A 23,770-nucleotide genomic window follows, 5' to 3' on the forward strand; every position below is an offset into this window, starting at 1 on the left:
TATCTGTTATTACCATTTTTCCATATCTTTTGATCTTTCATGATATATATGATATTTATCTTCTGTAGGTTATTTCTGAAGAACATGATGTTCAGAATGTAAAGATAAATGATATCAAGCCCTTGGTCCCTCGTTTGGATGCAGTGGCATCAGTGATGGATGATGTTGAGGTTCCTATATCAGATGTTACTGTGTGGATTGATCCATTAGATGCAACAAAAGAATATACAGGTAATTTACAATTTACTAGGGAATTGCAGCATGTAGTAATTACTTTGATTTTACCAGATAGTAAGTAATTAATTACCTATCTGGTACATTTACCAGTTAGACCTTCAAGTTAATTGTAGTTCTGCCATTTTTTATGGGAAGCACTGATGGTCATCACTATTCTTTTGTTTGTTCATTCTATGATTATTTAAATAATGGATAACTTCACATATTCTCTTAACATACTTGAAAAAAAGATCAAGATTTCTTATTATCCAAAGACAAAACAGAAGTTTCACATTACAGGTCAGTTAATCATTTACTCTAACTGACTAAGGTCAGTTAGTGTAAATGGAGAAATTGCTTAAAGCTTTGATCTAGGATTGGGTTGATAAGAATAGGAGTCTCTCTGGGATTCAATCGAGATTTTATTCAGAGGTCATGTTTTAACAGTTCATTTAATGAGCAGGAGTAATAAGAGGACAAATATTCTGTACACAGGGATTGCATATACATTGGTATATCTAGGAGTTCAAAGTCCTTTGACATAATCATCATCGTCAGTACCCATGGGTCTAATGCCTGTTGATGTCCACTTCTTTTTTTACCATTTTTTGCCCCATTCCCCTCTGTCTATTGTCAGGTGACTCAAATCCTGCAAATTCTTTCCATACCACACCTGCACATCATCTATCTACTCTTTTGTTGGTTATCCTCTGCTGTTTATACCATCCATTATAACAGAAAAAGCTTGCCACCTTCAAATTATTTTCTGCATTAGATTATTTTTGCAGTTTATTTTTCTATACAGTTCTTCATTCATTACCATTTGCATCCATCCAATTTGTAAAATCCTTTTGTAACTTATTTTGAATGCTTATGGTCAAAGATTCACAGAATCTTTGACCATTACCCATGTGTCAGCCATAGAGAGCACTTGTGATTATGCAAGCTTCACAGTCTTTATCACTGTGATTATGTTTCACAGTCTTAAGTTCAACAAGCCATTGTTCTAGTTCTGAGACTGCATTTTGCAGTTTTTCGGTTGCCAATCTAAGTTGCAGCAAACGGAGATGATTGCAGTAACATCTGCATATAGAGTCATTGTGGTGGCAGCTGTGCATGGGATGTCATACATTGATAGCAAAGAGCAGAGGTAATGGCAGGGAGCTCTCGGAGAATGTCAGCTGTGATTTTGCATTCAGACGTAATTCCCTGTATCTTCACTAGGAGTTTGCTATTGGTGAGATAGGATTTGGTAAGTTTCACTAGTCCTAGTGGAATCTGGCTTGAAGGAGTTCGAAAAGAAGCCCATTGTGCCATATTTGGTCAAAAGCATTGGCAACATCCAGGAAGATCGCCCCCCCTGTGTGCTGCTTCCAGTTAAACCCTATGTTGATGTTTTCCATGACTCTAAGAACTTGTTAAGTGGAATCCAAATTGCTCATCGGGGATGAGATTTCATTCTTTAGTGACTTTGTGTGCTCCTTTTCCTGGTTTTGGGATTCAGAGTACATCTGCTACTTTCTCTCTTTTGCTGGAAAGTAGTGGTATCTTAATATTTCATTAATAATGACAAAAACGTGCATTATGGCTTTATGTGGCAAGCACGATGATTTTGTTAGAAATCCCGTTTGGGCTGGTGCTTTCCTGTTCTTGAGTTTGGTGATGAATTCATGTACCTCAACAGGTGTCAGTTGGGCTGGATGGAGTTGATGTACTCTGTGCATTTTAACGTACATCATATTTATCTACTGTAGGTTATTTCTGAAGAACATGATGTTCAGAATGTGCCCAGGTGTGTACTTGATTGATGAAGTCTGCATCTGCATGGGTGTAGTTTGGACTACTCTACTTCACTAGGTTGTTAGCAAAAGCTTGAAATTTGTCTATGTCACAGTAAACCAGACCACATTCACCATGGATTGGTGGGAGGGGTTTATGGTCTGTGTGTAGAGTTTTAGTTATTTTACTTAGTGTCCAGTCCTCTGTGTGTAAAGACTGAAGTTTTGTCTCCCACTGTTGATTTTGATAGTTTCCAAGTGTATATCAAACTTCCTTTGCAGCCCTGTTGAGTACTTGTCTTGTTCTGGGGCCAGTGTTCTATGGTATTGCTGTGCAGATCTGTTCTTTTCATGAATCATGTTTTTAATCTCGGAAGTCATTTAGAATTTGTGTGTGGTGTATATGTGGCGGCAGCTGTTAATGCAATTGTTATCTGCTTTTCCAAGCTTGAATTTCAGTTGTCAATTTTTTTTCCTTTGAGTTGATGGTTGGAACTGGGCCAACAGATTTGTGTAGAGCGATCATTAGTTTTGTCTAGTTAATGGTTGGGACTTGATCTGGAATATTTTCATGTTGCGAGCCCAGTTGGAGTAAAACTGGATTGTGGTCAGAGCTGAAGGTTCATCATTGCACTTATTTGGTATTGATGAGCAATATTTTGTAGTATAGCTATGTCAAGGACATCAGGAAGTTCTGTCACATTGTTGTATGTGGGTTCTGGAGGTCCTATAATCACAGTATTCCTGGCAGCGACAAAGTCATTGATGGTTCTACCATTTTGATTTGTAGTTCTGTTTTTCCAGGCTGTGTGCTTAGCATTCAGTTCTCCTGCTACTAGAATTGCTTCATTTGTATCTAGAATTTCAATTAAGTCTGCTTCCAGTAACTATTTATTTGGAGAGTTGTATACAGAGTATATTTTCAGGAGTCCTGTATTTCAGGTTTGGACCTCTATCCCTGGGATTTCTATGCTAGTAGTGGCAGGATTTATAATTTCATTGTGTTCTATATTGATCTTGATAAATATGGACATGCCCCCCCCCCCCAGCATTGTGTTTGTCATTATGGTATAGAACAGGAGTTGGCAACCTTTTCTACCACACGCCAAATTGTGCTATTTGTATGTTCACCACTTAATGCGTGGGTCACATTGGGGGGCGGGGGTGATGTTAGTAAAAAAAAAAAAAAAAGTTTACAAACAAAGTACTAAGCATTACAGAAAAACCTTTATATTCTTATGGGTAAAAAAAAATTCAAAAATCTGTTAAATACTACATAGATTCTAGTAGCAAGGCTTATACGTTGGTCAGACATAACTGGTAATTAGTTTACGGAATTAACAACGCATATAAAGTATATTAATTAAAGGTAACTTTAATGAATAACTTCTATATTTCGGCAACGTCACATTGCCATCTTCAGGAACATAAAGATATGGTATGTGCACACAGGCACTAACACAAAGCAAATGAGGAAGAAAGCAAGAAACTAATATTGTTCCTAAAGTCCTAATGGTGCCCTCTTGCAGGCTAATTTGGTAGTCTTGGCAGTTGGGCTGAAGTTGTCATAATGTAAGTCTCCCAAATTTGGGGTAGTTTCATGCACCCAAATTTGTTGAGGTTAGGAATGTTTTTTAGAGCTGCTGAAGATTCTTTGAATAATCTTTCGTATTTAAACTTGCTGCGATGAATTATTTTTGTTTTCTTCCAACGAATTTTATGGTGGGTATCTAAGGCATGGTCTGCCAGCCCAGAGCGGCTGTACTGGTGAAACCGGATGTAGTCTTGGTGTTCTGAAATCCTGATATTTGTTGTTCTGCCTGTTTGGCCAAAGTAGGACAATTTGGAGCTGCAAGGGACCTGGTATACACCAGGTAGGTCTAGGGGAAGTGGTTGGTCTTTGGTAGAGCGGATAAGGGATGCCAACTTTTTATATGGTCTGTAACAGGAAGTAAGGTCATATTTTTTGAGGATATTGGTTATTTTCTCAGAGGTGCCCTGGATGTAGGGGATGGTGATAGACTTGGTGTAATCTTTATTGTGGAGGGTAATCTTTATTGTGTTATAGAAAACCTCGCACTCCAACACACTGACATAATGGTCAGTTTTGACGTCTCCTCCCTATTGACTAATGTCCCACTGAAAGAAACCCTAGAGCTCATCCAAGCCAAGTTTCCTCCCGATATCTCAGCCCTATTTCAGTTCACAATGAACTCAGGCTATTTCGTTTGGCAAGGAAAATTCTACAAACAGATAGAGGGGACAGCCATGGGTTCACCGCTTTACCCACCCTTGGCCAATTTCTTTATGGAGGCATTTGAAGAGAAAGCCTTAAACTCTGCCCCACAAAAACCCACTATTTGGCTTCGTTATGTGGATGATGTGTTTGCTATTTGGCCACATGGCTCAGACACACTCCATTCCTTCCTAACACACTTAACCAACCAACACCCCAGAGTCCAGTTCACCTTAGAAAAAGAGGAGAACAACACCCTCCCCTTCCTAGACACTTTAATCACCTGCCAGCTTGATGGATCTTTGGTTTTCTCTGTTCACAGAAAATCCACCCATACTGGCAGATACATTCACCAGCAGTCCCCCCCCCCCATCACAACAATATGGGGTTATAAAAACACTATATAACAGGGCAAAATTAATCTGCTCAGATGACAAGGCCCTAACTACTGAACTAAACCACATCCTCAACACTTTCTTAGCCAATGGCTATAACCCCAAAAAAATCCAAAAAATACTAAAACCAGTAAACCACAACCCCCCCCCCCTTCTCCACAATAAAGATTACACCAAGTCTATCACCATCCCCTACATCCAGGGCACCTCTGAGAAAATAACCAATATCCTCAAAAAATATGACCTTACTTCCTGTTACAGACCATATAAAAAGTTGATATCCCATATCCGCTCCACCAAAGACCAACCACTTCCCCTAGACCTACCTGGTGTATACCAGGTCACTTGCAGCTGCAAATTGTCCTACTTTGGCCAAACAGGCAGAACAACAAATATCAGGATTTCAGAACACCAAGACTACATCCGGTTTCACCAGTACAGCCGCTCTGGGCTGGCAGACCATGCCTTAGATACCCACCATAAAATTCGTTGGAAGAAAACAAAAATAATTCATCGCAGCAAGTTTAAATACGAAAGATTATTCAAAGAATCTTCAGCAGCTCTAAAAAACATTCCTAACCTCAACAAATTTGGGTGCATGAAACTACCCCAAATTTGGGAGACTTACATTATGAGAACTTCAGCCCAACTGCCAAGACTACCAAATTAGCCCGCAAGAGGGCACCATTAGGACTTTAGGAACAATATTAGTTTCTTGCTTTCTTCCTCATTTGCTTTGTGTTAGTGCCTGCGTGCACATACCATATCTTTATGTTCCTGAAGATGGCAATGTGATGTTGCCGAAATATAGAAGTTATTCATTAAAGTTACCTTTAATTAATATACTTTATATGCGTTGTTAATTCCGTAAACTAATTACCAGTTATACTACATCGATATTGCAAACAAACAAATTTAAGTCACAAAAGTATATAAATAATGCAAACGTACTATTAAAAAATGATAAATATATGTAAACAATTATAAAAAAATGTATATACAAAAACAAACAATTGAAAAAGAATATTATTTTAAACACAATTTTAATGACTTCCTTGGTTTTGTTTATCTTTGCACAGGATATCTAAATTCATAACTGAAAACTTTTACATGGACACATGACTCAGAATTGTGACATGCTAGTTTGCTTCTTATTGGATTTAAAATATAATTCATCTGAGAAAATTTTGCTTTATTTTGCTAGTTTTCAAATATGAACTTTTGGCAGGTAACCCCAAATATTTTTGCAGGTCGCAATTGCCTGGGTGGAGAGCAGATACGCTAACCACTCGGGCAACAAGGCCAGCAAATTTAATGACAATAGTTTATCAAATGCTGAGAGAAAGGCACTTACCTCCCACTAATATTGTTACAGCTGTGTAAAATAAAGATAAAGTTCTTAGTGAAGTGAAAATTGCCACACTAGTTAATGCTACAGTTATCCATAAACATTTAAAATTTTTTATCTGTATATCTGACATAAATGAATACTTAATTTATGCATATTTATGACTTCTTAAAAACATGATTTAATCATTATCTCCTTATGCAAAATTATTTCCCCTGGTATCAAGCATATCTCCACTCCCTTCTTGCCCTTTCTATCCTCATAAAAAGTATCATACCCTTCTATTTTTATTCCAGTGAGGATATCGTTCTCATCCAACCATGTCTCACTTATTCCAACAATATAAGACAACTTAGTCAATGCTATATAGATATATATATGAAATTTCATCTCCATTATTTCCTATACTCCTGGTATTCGTAAATAAGCATTGTAATTTAATTTTGATCTAGACCAGTTTGGTCTAGAACCCCATGAAACCAGTCATATACAGGGTGTTCGGGATAATTTTGACATATTTATAATTAATTATATTTTTCCGTAAGTTACATGTATTAACACACACTTCTCTTCATTTAAAAGTTTGGACCCTTCTTCATTCATATACAAGATGTCAGAAAGGGTGGATAGCTGGAACCCACCTGAATCATGGAAGAGAATCACTTGTATCATGATGATTCGTGCCCGCCATCAAAATAAGGATATTACGACTGCTGCCCAATGCTCCCTGAATACAGTAAAAACAATCAGGCATGAACTAGAGACTTGCAATGGTGACTACGAGGATGTAGCAAGAAGAAAGATCCCTAGCAGACGATCTGATTGCGTTCGTACAGCAGAATTCCTCGCAAATCTGCAGGAACAGGTGTTGAAGAACCCTGGCATTGGAATTCGGGCTTTGTTCGTGGAGTTGCTAACTGTAGTCAAGCCCTGGATAACAAGGGTAGGCAATGGTAGGCCGTATGTATGGCAGCAGGATTCGGCCCCTTGCCACACCTCTGGGAAAAGTCAAAAATGGTTGTCTGAAAATTTCTACGACTTCACCAGTCCAAATGTTTGGCCTCCAAACTCCCCAGACCTTAACCCCATGGATTATTTTGTATGGGGCGCAGTTGAAAAAGACACCAATCGCACTTCCAGTAATACAAAAGCCCAGTTAATGGATAAAATTAAAACAGTTTTTGCGGCCCTTCCCAGGGAGACTGTAGCATCAGCTTGTTCGAGGTTCCGAAGCAGAATTGAAGCTGTGATCGATGCTAATGGTGGTTATTTTGAGTAAATCTTGTTGATAGTATTGTAATTAACTCTGCCTGTAATGTTTTTTTGTCAATTCATTAAATTTAATAGATACAAAGAAGATTTTCTTTTTCCTTACGAAACTGTCAAATTTATCCCGAACACCCTGTATGTGACTGCTCCTGTCTGCTCACCTTCACAACCCTTTATCCTATATATGTCTCTAGCTTTGACTATTCCCAATGTATCCCAGGCAATCCTATTTCTATGCTGACCATCTCCATACAAACATTCCTTATTGCCTCCAGAATCCATTTTCTTCATAGTGTGTCTCTCTGACCCTCTCCCATGACTCCCCCCCCCCTTCCTATTTCCTTGTCCTACTTGCATTTCTATTGTCACATTATCATCTCTCCATTCACAAACACTTTGGTTTACTGATCCACTCTCCTGCTCATTCACATCGCTCATTGCGCTTCTGTCCAGCAACACACTCTCCAGTCATACCAAATCCATTTAAATGCAATCCATCTCTTTTATATAGTTCTATTTGCTCCTTGAATGCATTCCATATATCAGCGAACTACATCCCTTTCTCCTCATACAGGTTTTCTAGAATACCATTCATGATTTTTGATCGCTGTCTCAAGTCATCTTTGTCATACTTGGGCAACACACCAACTACTCTTCATGCTATGTTGTCTTTCACACTCCTCAGTAATCTCCTGATATCCAACCTCACATTCTCTCTGTGTTCAACCAGATTATTCATTCCTCCCACCACCACCACTAACTCCCTAACATACTTAGTTCTCACATCTGGATTTGTTTACCTGTCTCTAAATGAGTGCTGTAAGAAAGCTTTGTTCCACTCATCAGGAAAACACATTTTAAGAAATACCTGTGGTTCAGATATGGTATAGTATTGATATGTGCACACATCGGCATGTTATTGATTTGTTGCTATTTTGGAGCATCAGATGCCTTGGAGTAAATGGCTTTTTCCATCCTTGGTCATTGCAGACCTACATTGCTGTTTTGAGGCCAGCAGTATTTAGCTGTGTGATCAGGGCAGGCTAAAGGATTCCAGCAGCAAAGACCATGCTATCCGTGATGTGCATTGTTTGTTGAGCATAATGCCACGTGTGCATTCTTCTTGTTTCTCAGGTTAGTTATTAGTTAAACAGCATGGCAACTGTGAATTTTTGTTTCCACATTAGGGACTTTATGGTTGGATATCATCTATTCTAGTTTCCTTTCATGTTTTGAAGTTGATGGCTTGTCCTCCCTTTGTACTAGACTGTACTTATAGCTGTGTTATAGTCTAACCAAGTGAAAAATAAACTTTCAACATCGTTCTCTAAATTCAGAATAATTTAATAAAAAGGTGGCACACCTTTTGGCAGCTCCTATAGGTAAAGATGACCTCGCTATTGCTTCTGCTTGGTATCTCCACTTCTGGGCCTGGCTCCCACTGAAGAGACCTCAATAAAGGTTGAAACTAGTCTGGGTAGTGGCCCTTCCCTTAATGCATAACATTATACATATCCGCAAGGAGATGTGTTTTGCATTATGGGAGATACTGAGATAGGAGCGATGTTAGCTTGGTCCACCTTTGCAACGAGTTGCCCGGTGTTGTACTACCTTACCCCAGTCCTGAAGATACTTTCAGGCGCAAACTTTGTTTGCTCACACTTGGATAAAGGATTAAACTAAATTTTTTATAGCTGTGTTCTTTCTGGGTATTTTCCATCCATTGTTCCTTTCCTGCTTGTTTCATTTAATACTTTTCTCAAAGTAATTAAAAATTGGAGTGAAAGATTAAAAAACAAATGTTCCAAGCAAAAAAGACTCAGAGGAAGATTAAATATATATGATTAGGATTACTTTAGAAAATTCGATCAAACCAGGGACCTTTGAAATAATGGACCAATTTAGAAGAAAGTTATAGATAAGAAATTAGTCACATATTATGTTGAACTGTTGCAATATCTGGTCCACCCCCTTGAGGGTATACATCTGAAAATGATAATTTTGTTTTTCAGTTAAAACATTTCAGTAGGTGAAATATAAAAACTATCATATAATCAAGAGGGAGAAAACACATTAGACACAGTAAATAATGTTAATAAAATGAGCACAAAATTTTTATACTGAAACTAATATTGCATCACTGTGGAACAATCAACCAGTTTTCAAAGAGGCAAAATACAAAGCAAACACAACAGCTGGTTAATCAATAACAGCAAGTGCCACATACTAGATGGATCATACCAAATATATAATAAATTATTTCTCATAACTGCATGGGATAAGCACTTCCCAACCTTTTATTTTTTTTGGGAGGGGGAGACAGAGGCAATCATCCTGATTCGAATAAGGCTGGCGTGAGAGAGCTTCAGAACTTTCTTTGAAGAGACATTCATATTTAAAACTACTTCTAAGGAAAAGGCATGACTCATTACAGAGGATACTATGTTCATTTTCAATCCTATGTTGACTAGACTAGACTTTTTAAATGCAAAGGTTTCTGTGGTTTAGCAGTTCATAAGAAAGATTCCGGTAATTGGACCACATGTTTATTAAGCTAAATGAAAATAAAAAAACAAACCCGACGTTTCGTAAGTCGTTTGACTTACATCTTCAGGGGTCAAAGGTAACTAAAAGATTTCTACATCCCCCAAAACCTCCACACCATCCTTTAAAAAAACCAGGTGTATATAAAATTCATTGTTCCTGTTGCATCTTCTATGTAGGCCAGACGGGAAGATCAGGGGAAATTTGCATGAATGAACACCAAAAAGACATGCAAAAAAGAAGAGAACACAAATCAGGCCTAGCATGCCATACAACTTCCACCGGCCATAATGTACTCTGGCAAAAAAACAAACATGTTTTACATTGAAAAAAATTGTTACATAAGGAAATTTAAAGAAGCTGCAAACATGCTTAGACTTCCAACACAGTGTAAGAAAAACCAGGGCCTAATTCTACACCAAGTTTGGTCAGCATTGATAAAAAATATACCCAAGTCAGACCTCGGACAATGTGAATGTGAACAACAGAACGTGGCAGCATCCAGCATTGTTCAAACTTAGAATTGCACTGAATCTACATTCGGATATTCAATTTAATAACAGTTAGACAGCCACAACTGTATATAATGAATTATTTTGAGTAATTTCTCATTTCTTGTGTTTAAATTTTTAGTAACTTTTGACCCCTGAATATGTAAGTCAAACGACTTATAAAACTTGTCGGATTTGTTTTTTATTTTCATTTAGCATAATAAACATGTGGTTCAATTACCAGAATCTTTCTTATAGACTTTTTAAAGTTTAATGTATTGATGTATGCTAATTCTTTTTTTTTTTTTTTTTCCCTCCCACAGAATGGCCTGTCTGTCCAAAGTATGTTATGTTACATTCATAAGGAATCTGGTAAACACCATCCAGAGGCAAAAGCTTATCATTTGTAGTGAATTACAATCACTAATTCATTTAAAAAGGGATTATGATAGAAACATAAGTTAAAGGGATTTTATAGGAAAAAGAACACAGAAGACTCGTTTTCAATATATGGCAGGAAGGGAGAGAAAAGAGGCCAATATGGTAAGGATGTGGTTAGCAAGGATGTTTGGACTTGATTTTTTTTTTTTTTTTTAAAGGGTGGTGAACAGGTGAATGGGCTGCCAGAGGTGGTTGTGTGAGTGCTTTTTCTATAAATCTGGATATGAGGAAGGTTCTAGGATGAGTAAGGAGAAAAAGAAATGGCTCAAGGAAAGTATGGAGAAGTCACATCTAATAAGTGGTATCAGTGAAAAACTTGTTATAGATCCAGAAATGAGCTGTTATATAAATGCCAGAAGTACCAGAAACAAGGGAAAATGAAATTGTTGTATTGATTGAGTTCATTCCCAAAAATTGTTAGAATAAGTGAGACATGGTTGGATGAGGATGACATCCTGACAGGAATAAAGATGAAATGGTATGATGTATTTTGTGAAGACAGAAAGAGTAAAAATGTAGGCAGAGTGCTATTGATGATAGAAAAAAGAATTATATCCATACAAGGTAGAGATGCAAGGGGGAAATAGTGGTAATGGTTTTGAGGCAGTATGGTATTAGATAGAGATGAATGAAATACTTCATTGGATGCTGCTGCAGCCTCAGTAATGTGGAGGATACTGACCAGGAAATATATAAATAAATTAGCTAAGTAAATTGGAAAAGGGTGATTTTAATTATGGCAATATAGATTGAGATGACAAAATAGCAACTGGAAGTAAAGAAAATGAGTTTCTTAGTTTTTGAGGGCACGAGGATTGAGGGTCTTGGATTTGATCATCTCATCAGAAGACATTATTATAAATGAGGTGTTAAGCTCATTCCAGTTGGTGAGAGTGACCATGAAGTGATTACCTGGGTGGTGCCAGCCATGTGAGGAAAGGATGTATGTGGAAGTACATGAATGGTGATTATGAGAATCTCAGGAGACAGCCTAGAGCTGTAGCATGGAATGAGGAGTTAGGTGGAAAGAAGATCAATGCTGCTTGAGTGATATTCAAAAACTATCTAGTAGAAGCAATGTTTAAATGTATTCCCAAGGTCAGAAGGTTAAATAAGGTAGGTGTGAAATGGATGAATGAAGAGGTTTAGTATGCAATACAAAGAAAAAAGGCATTATGAAGGCAACATAAGAGGAGTGGTAATAATTAATTCCATGAGGAATACAAAGAACGAGCTTGGACTTGGTTGGTAAGGGTAGCAAAAGTTCAGTAAAAGCAGTAGTTAGCTAATGAAGCAGAAAAAAAAAATCCTAGAGAGTTCTTTTTATATGTAGTCAACAAAAATAAGAATGATTATGGTAAGATGGCATTGATTGGATAAAATGGTATAAGGACAACTGCTGCAGTGGATATAGTTAAAATGTTTAATGAGCAGTTCATAAAGGTCTTTCATCCTTGTGAATGTGATATCATGTATAGTTTGATGAGAAGTGGATGAGGAGGAGGAGGAGAAACTGAGTGTGAAAGAGGTATATGGAAAATTAAGCAAACTTGATTTGTGAGGTTTGATTATATATCACTGCATATTTTGAAGGGATGTGCCAGGGAGTTGACATCTGCCTTAACATATTTGTTTAATATGAGTCTTACATTGGGTCAAGTTCCAAAGGTGTGGAAGGAAGGAAGGCAAGATTTTACCACTTCATAAAGGAGGTGACAGAATTCAAGCATCAAATTATAGGCCAATTTCTGTGTCAGGTGTTGTGGTAAAGTGTTGGAAAGGCTGGTGAAAGTCAGGATCCAGAATTAGGTTGACAACAATGGTATTATCTTTGATGGACAGCATGGATTTGCTAAAGGGAGGTCATGTTTTAATAATCTACTTACTTATTACAATAAGATGACGGCAGCATTGGATGTGGAAGATTGATACACAGTAGTATACTTAGACTTTGCAAAGACTCTTTTGATAGATTACTACATGATAAGTTCATAGTCAAACTAGAGCAGATGGGGTTGGATATTAGACTAGTGCATTGGATTGGAGATTGGTTGTCTGATAGGTATCAACAAATTGTGTATGGAGGAGGGAGCAATATCCTGGAAGAGGAAAGTCACTGTGTGTGTCTCAGGGGTTTGTTTTAAGGCCATTGCTGTTTAAATTGTATGTTAATGATATTGGGGAAGATTTGAATAGGGATATACAGTTGTTTGCAGATGCTCACATTTCATCCCAAATATGCATCATCTGCAAACAACTGTATATCCCTATATACAGTTGTGGCCTTATAAGAAGACTTGAATAGACTAAGTGAATGGGCATGGGAGTGAGGATGCCAATTCAATGTTGCAAAATATAAGGTTTTAAAATTTGGGAAACAAAGATGGGAAGTAGAATTTACTCTTGGTGGGGATATTTGTTGGAGCTGGAGGAAATAAGAGACCTTGGGATGATGGTGGATAAGGATCTGAAATATAGAGGACATATTGCCAAAATTGTGAGGACAACACAACAAATTCTGGCACTGATGTTGAAGACACTGACTTGTAGAAGTAAGGAGATTCTGGTTCTTGTATAAGACTCTGATTAGGACTATTGTGCACAGATTTGGTTACCTGGTTTTCAAAAGGATGATAAGATGTTGGAGAGGGTTCAGAGGTAATTCACCAAAAAGTTTCTGATCACTGGAATGTTGAAAATGAAGAAAGGTTGAGACAGTGCAATTTGCAGTGTAGTCAATAGGAGGAAGAGGGGGTGATATGATAGAGATACAAAAGTTAGTAAAGCGTTGTTAGAATATTAATGTTTAAGAGGTTTTTCATAAAATGGTGGGAGGAGAACAAGAAGTTATTCCTGGAAGCTGTATAAGGAGGGAGTGAGAAGCAGGTTTTTTGCAAGGAGAGTTGTGAATGATTCGAATGCATTGACTCAGAGCATGGTGTCTGCAGAGAATTTGAATGTGTTTAAGGCATGGCATGATGTGCTGTGTGTATGACAAAAGGGATCTCCTAGATGAGTCTGTGACTCCATGGGGTCTTAGGATAATAATAATGAGTTTGAGGAGATGTATAATGATTAGTATAGACAAGAAAATGCAATAATCTCTCAATTATTTAACCACAGTGGGAGAACAGTTTCCTCTTTGGATAACTGAAGATACATATACATGGCACTTTGCAGAAGTCATTTGACACACTTACCCATTCAGGGGTTGGTTAACTTGAAGGTTGAATAATTGAATGCTCATTGTGATAATTATTGCATTGATCCTTCAATAATTATAATAAATGTATAAATACTTTTTTGGGTGAATATTGAAGGATGAATGCTTTTATGCTTATAATTGTTTAAAATACTTCATCTTGTTATTAGAACCTTATCCCAAGGAAGGGTAATAAATATCTATTATTATTTTCCTGCAAGGAGGCAAATATTTATTATTTTCACAGGAATTTCCTGGAATTATGCAATTCATCATGAGAGTTCCACTTCACCTACAACTCACTCTCCATGCCAAAAATCTCACTTTTCTTTTTCTTTATTCTACTATTTAAAAAATCTTTCTGGTGTTAATCTGGTAAATACTTCTCAACAATCTAAATCTCATTTATGTATCCATCTTCTATCTGCCACACTTAGAACTCTGCATATTGCTTGTTGTTAATCTTTCTCTCTCTCTTCCCCTTATAACCAACATTCCACAGTTCTGATATTGTTGTTGTCACCTGCTCTGATGTTGTTGTTAATTTTGTACCCTAAAGTTTTTTCAACTACTTCAAATTCCAGTAACAAGATCTGAGCACGGTAGCCAAGTTTGACAATTTTTTGATAATGAAAGGATTAGGTGTCTGGGATTACTTTGTTCCTCTGGTGATGTGTATACTGTGAAGTACTGCTTTGAATAATACACAACAAAAACATTTCTATTCCCTTAATCCAGATTCATCTGAAAACATAGCTAAAGTTCTTCTTAAATATCATCTTAGTGCCACTCTTAAATCATACACCCAGCTAGTAACCTTTATTCTTTTGCCCCTAGATTATACACAGTTTCATGTGCTTGTGACTTAGCTTACTTTTTGACAAACCAGTATATTTGTTAATACATATCATCAAAGAACATAACTACATTAACTGTCAGAAATAGCAGGTCATGGGTGGCAGTTCATGCCCTGTTATATTCGCTTCACACAGAACTAACTAGGAGAAGACATCTGTGCTGCAATAGAAGTTCCTACAGTGCTTAGATGTTATTTTTAGAATCAACATCACTTGCAGAACACTAACTTAATCTCAATATTAAGCAAGTATGAAGGCATTAATTTGCCAAAGATTGTAGAGACATTCATTCTAAGATCACATTGAGTTTCACTTTTAGCCTGACACATTTAGTATGATAGGACGTTGGCTACTTTTCAGCTAAAATTTGAATTGTTTCTAAACAGTCTGTTGACTGCTATGTGTTTTACATCATCATCAAATTCCTGACATGTACCCTCAAAGGGTGTACAGGATATGATAGTACTACATGAAAAACTTACATCATTACTAACTTCCTATCTACAATTTTCCTCCAAATCAGTCTGTTACTTGTCAAGACTCCAACATTATCAGATCTTATATGTTTATTGTCTAAGGTACTTTGTACCGTATCAGTCCACCTACATCTTGGTCTTCCTCTGGGTCGTTTTCCTGCCAACCTGGCAGAGAACACTTGTTTTGCTAATCTTTCCTCACCCATTCTGTTCAAGTGACCATACCACCTAAGATTAGCTCTGCTAATGCATTCCTGGATGCTGACAATGTCAAGTTCTTTCCTAATATCCTCGTTTTTAATATGATATTGCCTTTGATCCATCTGTTCATGCCCCCTAATCTTTCTCAGGACTCTCACATCTGCGGTCTCTAGTCTTTGGTCAAGTGTTTTACTTCTGACCCAGCTCTCAGATCCATAAGTTAAAACTGGTTTGAACACTGTCTTATACAGAGCTAATTTAGTGTTCTGACTAATTTCTCTCTTATTCCATATGAATTTATTCAATTGACTTCCTACCATACCAGCTTTGTTGATTCTGTTGCTATTTCCATATTTAATTTACTAAAATCGTGCCAAAGTAGCTAAAATGTTTTACTTGTTCCACAGATTCCCCATTCAATACACAGTTGACATTTTCAACGATTCTACCTATTTTCATTGTCTTTGTCTTTTTATTGCTGACCTTCATACCATATCTATTACATTCTCGTAGACAGGCTTATACGTTGGTTATGCATTACTAAATCACTTAAGGAATTCACAACGTAGATATGAATATAAATTAAATTACACTTTAATAAATATTTCCGATATTTTGGCAATGTCACGTTGCCATCTTCAAAAGGAACTTACAAAAAAAGGCACGTGCACGTAGACACTACAACACAGTAACTGAGAATGAAGCTATTGTTCTCCTAAAAGTCCTGATCGTGCCCTCTAGCAGGCTAAGTAGGTGTTATTTGCCGTTGGGCTGAAGGTCTACTGATGCAAGCCTCCCAAATTTAGGGCAGTCTCATACAACCAAATTTGTTGAGGTTTGGAGAGTTTCTTAGGGCTGAGGCTGATTCCATAAATAGTCTTTCGAATTTGTATTTGCTACGGTGTATTACTAAGGTGGAAGAAAAGCTACAGTAATACACCGTGGCAAATAGGAGTTGCGAAATGGTGTGCCACCTTTTTATTAAATTCCTCTGGATTTAGAGAAAGATGTTGAAAGTTATTACAGTCTAACCAAGTGTAAATAAAGAGTAATTTAATAAAAAGGTGGCACCATTTGGCAACTCCTATAGGTAAAGATGACCTTGCCATTGCTTCTGCCTGGTATCTCCACCTCTGGGCCTGGCTCCCACTGAAGAGACCTCAATAAAGGTCGAAACCGGTCTGGGTGGTGGCCCTTCCCTTAATGCATAGCATTATACATGTCCAACAGGAGATGTGCTTGGAATTATGGGAGATACTGAGACATGGAGTGATGAGAGCTTGGTCCACCCTTACCACGAGTTGCCTGAGTCCTGAAGATACTTCAGGTGCAAAATTCATTTGCTTACATTTAGATAAAGGATTAAAAATTAAATTTATTATAGTCTAACCAAGTGAAAAATAAACTTTCAACATTGTTCTCTAAATCCAGAGTAATTTAATAAAAAGGTGGCACACCGTTTCGCAACTCCTACAGGTAGAGATGACCTTGCTAATGCTTCTGCCTGGTATCTCCACTTGAGCCTGGCTCCCACTGAAGAGACCTCAATAAAGGTCGAAACTATTCTGGGTTGTGGCCCTTCCCTTAATGCATAACATTAGACATATCTGCAAGGAGATGCGTTTTGCATTATGGGAGATACTGAGATAGGAGTGATGTTAGCTTGGTCCACCTTTGCAACGAGTTGTCCGGTGTTGTACCACCTTACCCCCAGTTCTGAAGATACTTTCAGCCTCAAACTTTGTTTGCTCACACTTGGATAAAGGATTAAACTAAATTTATTATAGTCTAACCAAGTGAAAAATAAACTTTCACAAAAAGTTATATTCCCATGCTTTCTCAACTAATTGTCGTAAAGTGAAGATCTGATCCTGACAGCCTCTATTTGGCCTGAATCCAGCTTGTTCTTCACCAAGCTTTTCTTCCACAATTCTTCTCAACCATTTCTCAAGTATACTGGCATGAATCTTGCCCGGAACACTCAGTAGGGAAATACCTCTGTAATTCTCACATTCAGTTTTATTTCCCTTTTTATATATGGGCACTATTAGAGCTCTACTCCAATCATTGGGAATTCATCCCTCTGTCCAGGGGCCTTCTGAACTATGCAGTGCAGCCACTGCAAGACTTTTATCCCACCATACATCAGCATTTCTGGTCAAATATCATATACTCCTGCTTTTCCACATTTCAAGCCTTTGATGGCTTTTTCTACTTCAAGTATGAATATGTATTCCTGACTGTATGCCTGTTGAGTGTTTTTTACCACTGTTCTGTCATCACTGCTTGTTTAATTTAGCAATTTTTCGAAGTAATTACTCCATACTTCAAGGATATCTTTTTCTCTCGTTTTCATGTCACCTTTATTATCTCTGACTCCTTTTACAGCACTCTTTCCTCAATTTCTAAGCTTTTTCAACAACCTCCAGAATATCTTACCACCTTCTTGATATTTATTTTCTATGTTCTTGCCAAAGTCCTCCCAGTTTTACACAGTGTTTAGCTTTCTTACATTTGTCTCTGCATTCTCTAAGAGCACAAGCTGACTTATTGGCCAGGAACTTTTGATATGCTTTCTTCTTTTCCTTCACTGCTTCTTTAACTTCCTGTGTCCACCATGGAGTTCTGATTTTTCTATTTTTGCAGACAACATCACCACATGGCTCTCTGGCTGAATCAATCAGGGTTTTCTTCAAGGTTTGGTTCTTGTTCTCAAACTCTTTCATTTTTTTTTTTTTTTTTCAATAATCTTTGTGTATTTTAGTCTACAGTTCACATCTGAGAGCTGCTCAACTTTTATTCACTTTAAAACTTTCTTACATGTCATTCTTTTCAATAGGAAATTTAGTTTTATCCAGTATCTTCAGGACTGGGGCAACCTGTGGCAAAGGTGGACTAAGTTCTCATCACTTTCCTTAGTATCCCATAATGCAAAGCACATCTCCTTGTGGACATGTATACTGCTAATGATTATGGGAAGGGTCACTACCCAGACCAGTTTCGAACTTTATTGGTATCTTTTCAGTGGGAGCCAGACACATAGCAGTATACATCTCCACAAGGAGATGTGCTTTGTATTATGGGTTACTAAGGAAAGTGATGAGAACTTAGTCCACCTTTGTCACGAGTTGCCCCAGTCCTGAAAATATTCAGGCACAAACTTTATTTGCTTACACTTGGATAAAAGATTAAACTAAATATATAATTTTATAGTCTAACCACGTGGAAAAAAACTTCCAACGGGCATAACTATGATCTTAAGACAGTCTGTCAGGAATGACATTGGCATCATCTGAGAAGGCTTGTACAGACAAAAAAGAACTTTTTGTGTTCAGCAATTAACCAAAGCATGTAATGAAGGCTGTTCCCGACCCATATCTCACCGAACTATGCACAGGGAATTGAAGATGATCATTATTGGTAGTCGCATGTCTATACAGAAACCACTGTTTCTGCAGAGTTTCTAATTCAGTGGCCAGTACGTATTATCTCCATGGAGTCAGAAGACTCGTTGTAGGACATCCATTATTCACACAATACCTATCATAGCTTTCTTAAACTCATTCACTGACGAAGTACTCGTACTCACCTCTGGCAATCCATTCACCACTCTCTAAGTAAAAAAATCTAGTCCTTACATCCTTGCTAACCACACTTTTACATGATTTCCATGGTCATCTTCCCATTCTCTCCCTTCCTTCTATGTACTGAAAAAAGTCCTTGGTGCATCAATCATACAAATTTTGAAACTTCGATGGTTGGGGATCAAAAGGTTTACTCAGGAGTCACACTCTTCTAGATGATCACCACTGAGTCAGACCAACCCTCTTTGAATTTTGTTTTCGATTTCAGAAAATAAAAAAGTCTCCACTAGTGCCAACTATGGCAGGTGTTTGAGTGTAGTGGATTTAGAAGTTAAAATCTGTTTCATGTTAAATGCACAGTGTGCAGGTACATTGTTGTACAACTGTTTGTTCTGTACTGATCTCCCTCTCACTTGGCTTCTGCATTGATTCAGATGTTGCATGACATCGAGATAGTACTGTCTGTACAATTTTGGCTCCACAGGAAAGATATCAAACCTAATGAACCATTCTAAGAATGTCGAAGGAAACAATCGTTATTGGTTTGACTTGAGTCTTCTGCAGTCGGACCTTTTACCATCTTGGATATGTTGATCAACATTTCGTGCTTTACCATTTTGTTTGTGTGTCATATTGGAATCACCTATCACATTTCTCTCTAAAATGGTACATCATAGTGAACCATTTTTGAATTTGACATGAGGCACTAATATCATCTCATTGAAATAGTGTCTGTGTGAGAACTAAAGAAGCTATTGCAACGTGCACGTCAGAGTTAAGGTGATGTATTACTCTGCCCAGTTCTATTTACAAGTATATCTATAAAAAAAATCTATTTCATTATTTAAATGACACTGTATTTCAGATGTTCTTCATTTGTTTCTCTGTTAAGATTCGCTGAATTGCTAACTTAAACTCAGTTGTTTCTCTGTTTTTTCCCCTCCTCTAGAAAACCTCCTCCAATATGTAACCACAATGGTATGTGTGGCAGTGAGAGGGCAGCCAGTGATTGGAATTATTCACCAACCGTTCACTCACTTCACAGGTATGAGCTATACAGAAGAATTATGTAGCATTTGTCTAGCATATCTACTTTTATTTGATTAATACAGTTTTTTTTTTTTTTCATTATTTACAGACACATTTATCAAAGGGATAAAAATCCTATGTTGGTATATAGCCAGTAAGTGAAACTCAAGATCGAGAACTACGATCTATGAGTTTCAATGCCGAAAAACTATCGGCGAAGGCAATTCGAAGGAAAGGTGGAGCAAGCTTCCTCGCTATTCTTGATATTCTCTCATAATGTAAAACACAGCTCCTACGAGATGTAATACTCATTACATTATGAGGAGAGGTCACTACCCAGACCAGTTTCAACCTTTTTTGAGGTCTCATCAGTGAGTAGGTAGAACTGGAAGATATCAAAGCTTAGTGAAAAGAACTTACGTACCTTTACTATACGAATGCCATAAAGGTGTGCTTATGTTTTGTAATTAAAATGAAAAGCCAAATGGCTAGTTTTCTGGCAACTTAATAGATATTAAAGGGATAAAAATCCTATGTTGTTATATATAGCCAGTAAGTGAAACTCAAGATCTAGAACTACGATCTATGAGTTTCAATGCCGAAAAACTATCGGCAAAGGCAATTCGAAGGAAAGGTGGAGCAAGCTCCCTCACTATTCTTGATATTCTCTCATAATGTAAAACACAGCTCCTAGGAGATGTAATACTGTCATTACATTATGAGGAGAGGTCACTACCCAGACCGGTTTCAACCTTTTTTGAGATCTCATCAGTGAGTAGGTAGACCTGGAAGATATCAAAGCTTAGTGAAAATTCTTAGTGAAATTCTCTCATAATGTAAAACACAGCTCCTAGTAGCTGTGTTTTACATTATGAGAGAATATCAAGAATAGTGAGGGAGCTTGCTCCACCTTTCCTTCGAATTGCCTTCGCCGATAGTTTTTCGGCATTGAAACTCATAGATCGTAGTTCTGGATCTTGAGTTTCACTTACTGGCTATATAACAACATAGGATTTTTATCCCTTTAATATCTATTAAGTTGCCAGAAAACTAGCCATTTGGCTTTTCATTTTAATTACAAAACATAAGCACACCTTTATGGCATTCGTATAGTAAAGGTACGTAAGTTCTTTTCACTAAGCTTTGATATCTTCCAGGTCTACCTACTCACTGATGAGACTTCAAAAAAGGTTGAAACCGGTCTGGGTAGTGACCTCTCCTCATAATGTAATGACAGTATTACATCTCCTAGGAGCTGTGTTTTACATTATGAGAGAATATCAAGAATAGTGAGGGAGCTTACTCCACCTTTCCTTCAAATTGCCTTCGCCGATAGTTTTTCGGCATTGAAACTCATAGATCGTAGTTCTCAATCTTGAGTTTCACTTACTGGCTATATAACAACATAGGATTTTTATCCCTTTAATATCTATTAAGTTGCCAGAAAACTAGCCATTTGGCTTTTCATTTTAATTACAAAACATAAGCACACCTTTATGGCATTCGTATAGTAAAGGTACGTAAGTTCTTTTCACTAAGCTTTGATATCTTCCAGGTCTACCTACTCACTGATGAGACTTCAAAAAAGGTTGAAACCGGTCTGGGTAGTGACCTCTCCTCATAATGTAATGACAGTATTACATCTCCTAGGAGCTGTGTTTTACATTATGAGAGAATATCAAGAATAGTGAGGGAGCTTACTCCACCTTTCCTTCAAATTGCCTTCGCCGATAGTTTTTCGGCATTGAAACTCATAGATCGTAGTTCTCAATCTTGAGTTTCACTTACTGGCTATATAACAACATAGGATTTTTATCCCTTTAATATCTATTAAGTTGCCAGAAAACTAGCCATTTGGCTTTTCATTTTAATTACAAGACACATTTATTTTAATTCTATCCACTCTTTCAAGATTATTATTTATGCTCTAAATAAAACTATTCACTTCTAAATAGTCTTTTTTGGAAAGCTAATGAACACACACACATATCATTATTAGCTGTTACAGATAAATCTGTTAGAACACTAACAAGTTCTGTTACTGCCAAATACTGTTCCAACTTAAGTTATTTTCTTCTAAATCTTCTTTTATTTGGTCTCTCTCCATTTTTTCTGTAAACTCCTTAATTCTTTCCTTTCAATCTTCTGGTGTTCAAGCTTGTAATATTTCACCAAAACTAACTTTGCATCATCAAGGGAGCAATACACTAGTATAGATGTGTGCACACAGACGAGAATAATCATCATCATCACGAACCATGGGCTCACTGCCCATTGGTGTCCCATGCCTCCTTCACTATCTTCTTCCACCTTTCTTTGTCCAGTGCACAGTGTCACAGTTTCTGTACACCCATTCCACACTAGTTCTTTATGTCATTATCCATTCTCTGTATGGTCTACATCTTCTGTTTACACCATCCATAATACAAACATAAATGCCTTTATCTTCCTGTCCTCACTCATTCTACAGATGTGTCCAAATAATTGCAACTTCCTTCCGTTTTATAATCTTCTGCATTAGATTCTCTTTTGATTGTATCTTCTGAGAGAGCTCTTCATTTTGTGATTTTCTGTACCTATGCTATTCTTAGAACCTTTCTGTAACAAGTTCTTTCAAGTGCCGAAATTATTTTTCTTGATTATTTATTACCCACATTTCAGATCCATACAGCACACCACTAAAAATGCATGTTTCCAGTCTTAGTTTTGTTTGCAGTCTGATCACTTTACTTTTCCAGATGTTATCTATGGCCTTCAGATTTGTTCTTCCCTTTGCAATCCTGATCTTTATTTCTTTTTTTACAGTCCAAATCATACATCATTTTGCTTCCCAAATATGTGAATTGTTCTACATTTTCTATATCAATTCCATCCACTTGTATCTTTTGTTTCATGTTCTTCTCACCAAATACCATTGTCTTCGTTTTTTCCAAGTTCATAACAAGTGCAAATCTCTTTCCTTTCTCATATAACAGTTTCAGTGTTTTTTGTAGTTCTCTTTCGTCTTCTTCAGTAATAACAATGTTATCTGCAAATCTCAGATTGTTAATTTTCATCCCATGCACTGATATTCCTTTTGCATCTTCCTTCATTTTATCCATTGTTCTTTCTAAATGTGCGATGAAAATGCTTGGTGATAGTCCCGCTGTCTGGTATCTCTGCTTGTTTTAAACCATTTTCCCAAATCATCACCTATTCTAGCTGCTTCGTTTCAACTGCATTCTGATAAACGTGTTTTAATATAGCTATTAGTTTTCTATCAATTCCATAGGATTCTAGCACTGCTAATGTCACTTTCTGGTCAATACTGTCAAATGCCTTCTGAAAATCAACAAAGCAAGTATATATGTTTTGGTTTTTTCTCCTGGTTTTCTCTGCTATTAACCGCATTGTCAAAATCTATTGAATTGTGGTTCTATTTTTCCTAAATCCTCTTGCTCATCTGCAAGGTATGCTTCCAGTTGTGTTCTCAATCTTTCTTCAATATCATCATCACTTTACCAAGGTGGCTGGTCAAGGCAATTGTTCTATAATTTTTACATTGTACTTATTTCCTTTCTTGTATAATGTCACTAATATCAATTTCACCCACTCCTCTGGCATTTTCCCTTCTTTCCATACCATATTATATAGTTGGTGCATTTCTGTAACCATACTTTCACCACCATATTTAATCATTTTTCCAGTGATGTTATCGTTACCA

At 37.1% G+C, this 23,770-nt stretch overlaps 1 protein-coding gene across 1 annotated transcript in view; it reads left to right on the top strand.

Moving 5' to 3' along the window:
- Positions 1–23,770, top strand: part of LOC150095349 (putative inositol monophosphatase 3) — a 68,074-nt gene that overhangs the window by 32,626 nt on the left and 11,678 nt on the right. Inside the window, exons 2-3 of the mRNA XM_090410343.1 lie at positions 69–231; positions 19,988–20,083. Coding sequence (XP_090266469.1) covers positions 69–231; positions 19,988–20,083 — 259 coding nt within the window. The remainder of the gene's footprint in view (positions 1–68; positions 232–19,987; positions 20,084–23,770) is intronic.

Source organism: Typopeltis vanoorti, chromosome 20, assembly GCF_054136105.1.
Source record: "Typopeltis vanoorti isolate ZY-2024b chromosome 20, IOZ_Tvanoo_1.0, whole genome shotgun sequence".
Classification (NCBI taxonomy): Eukaryota; Metazoa; Arthropoda; class Arachnida; order Uropygi; family Thelyphonidae; genus Typopeltis; species Typopeltis vanoorti.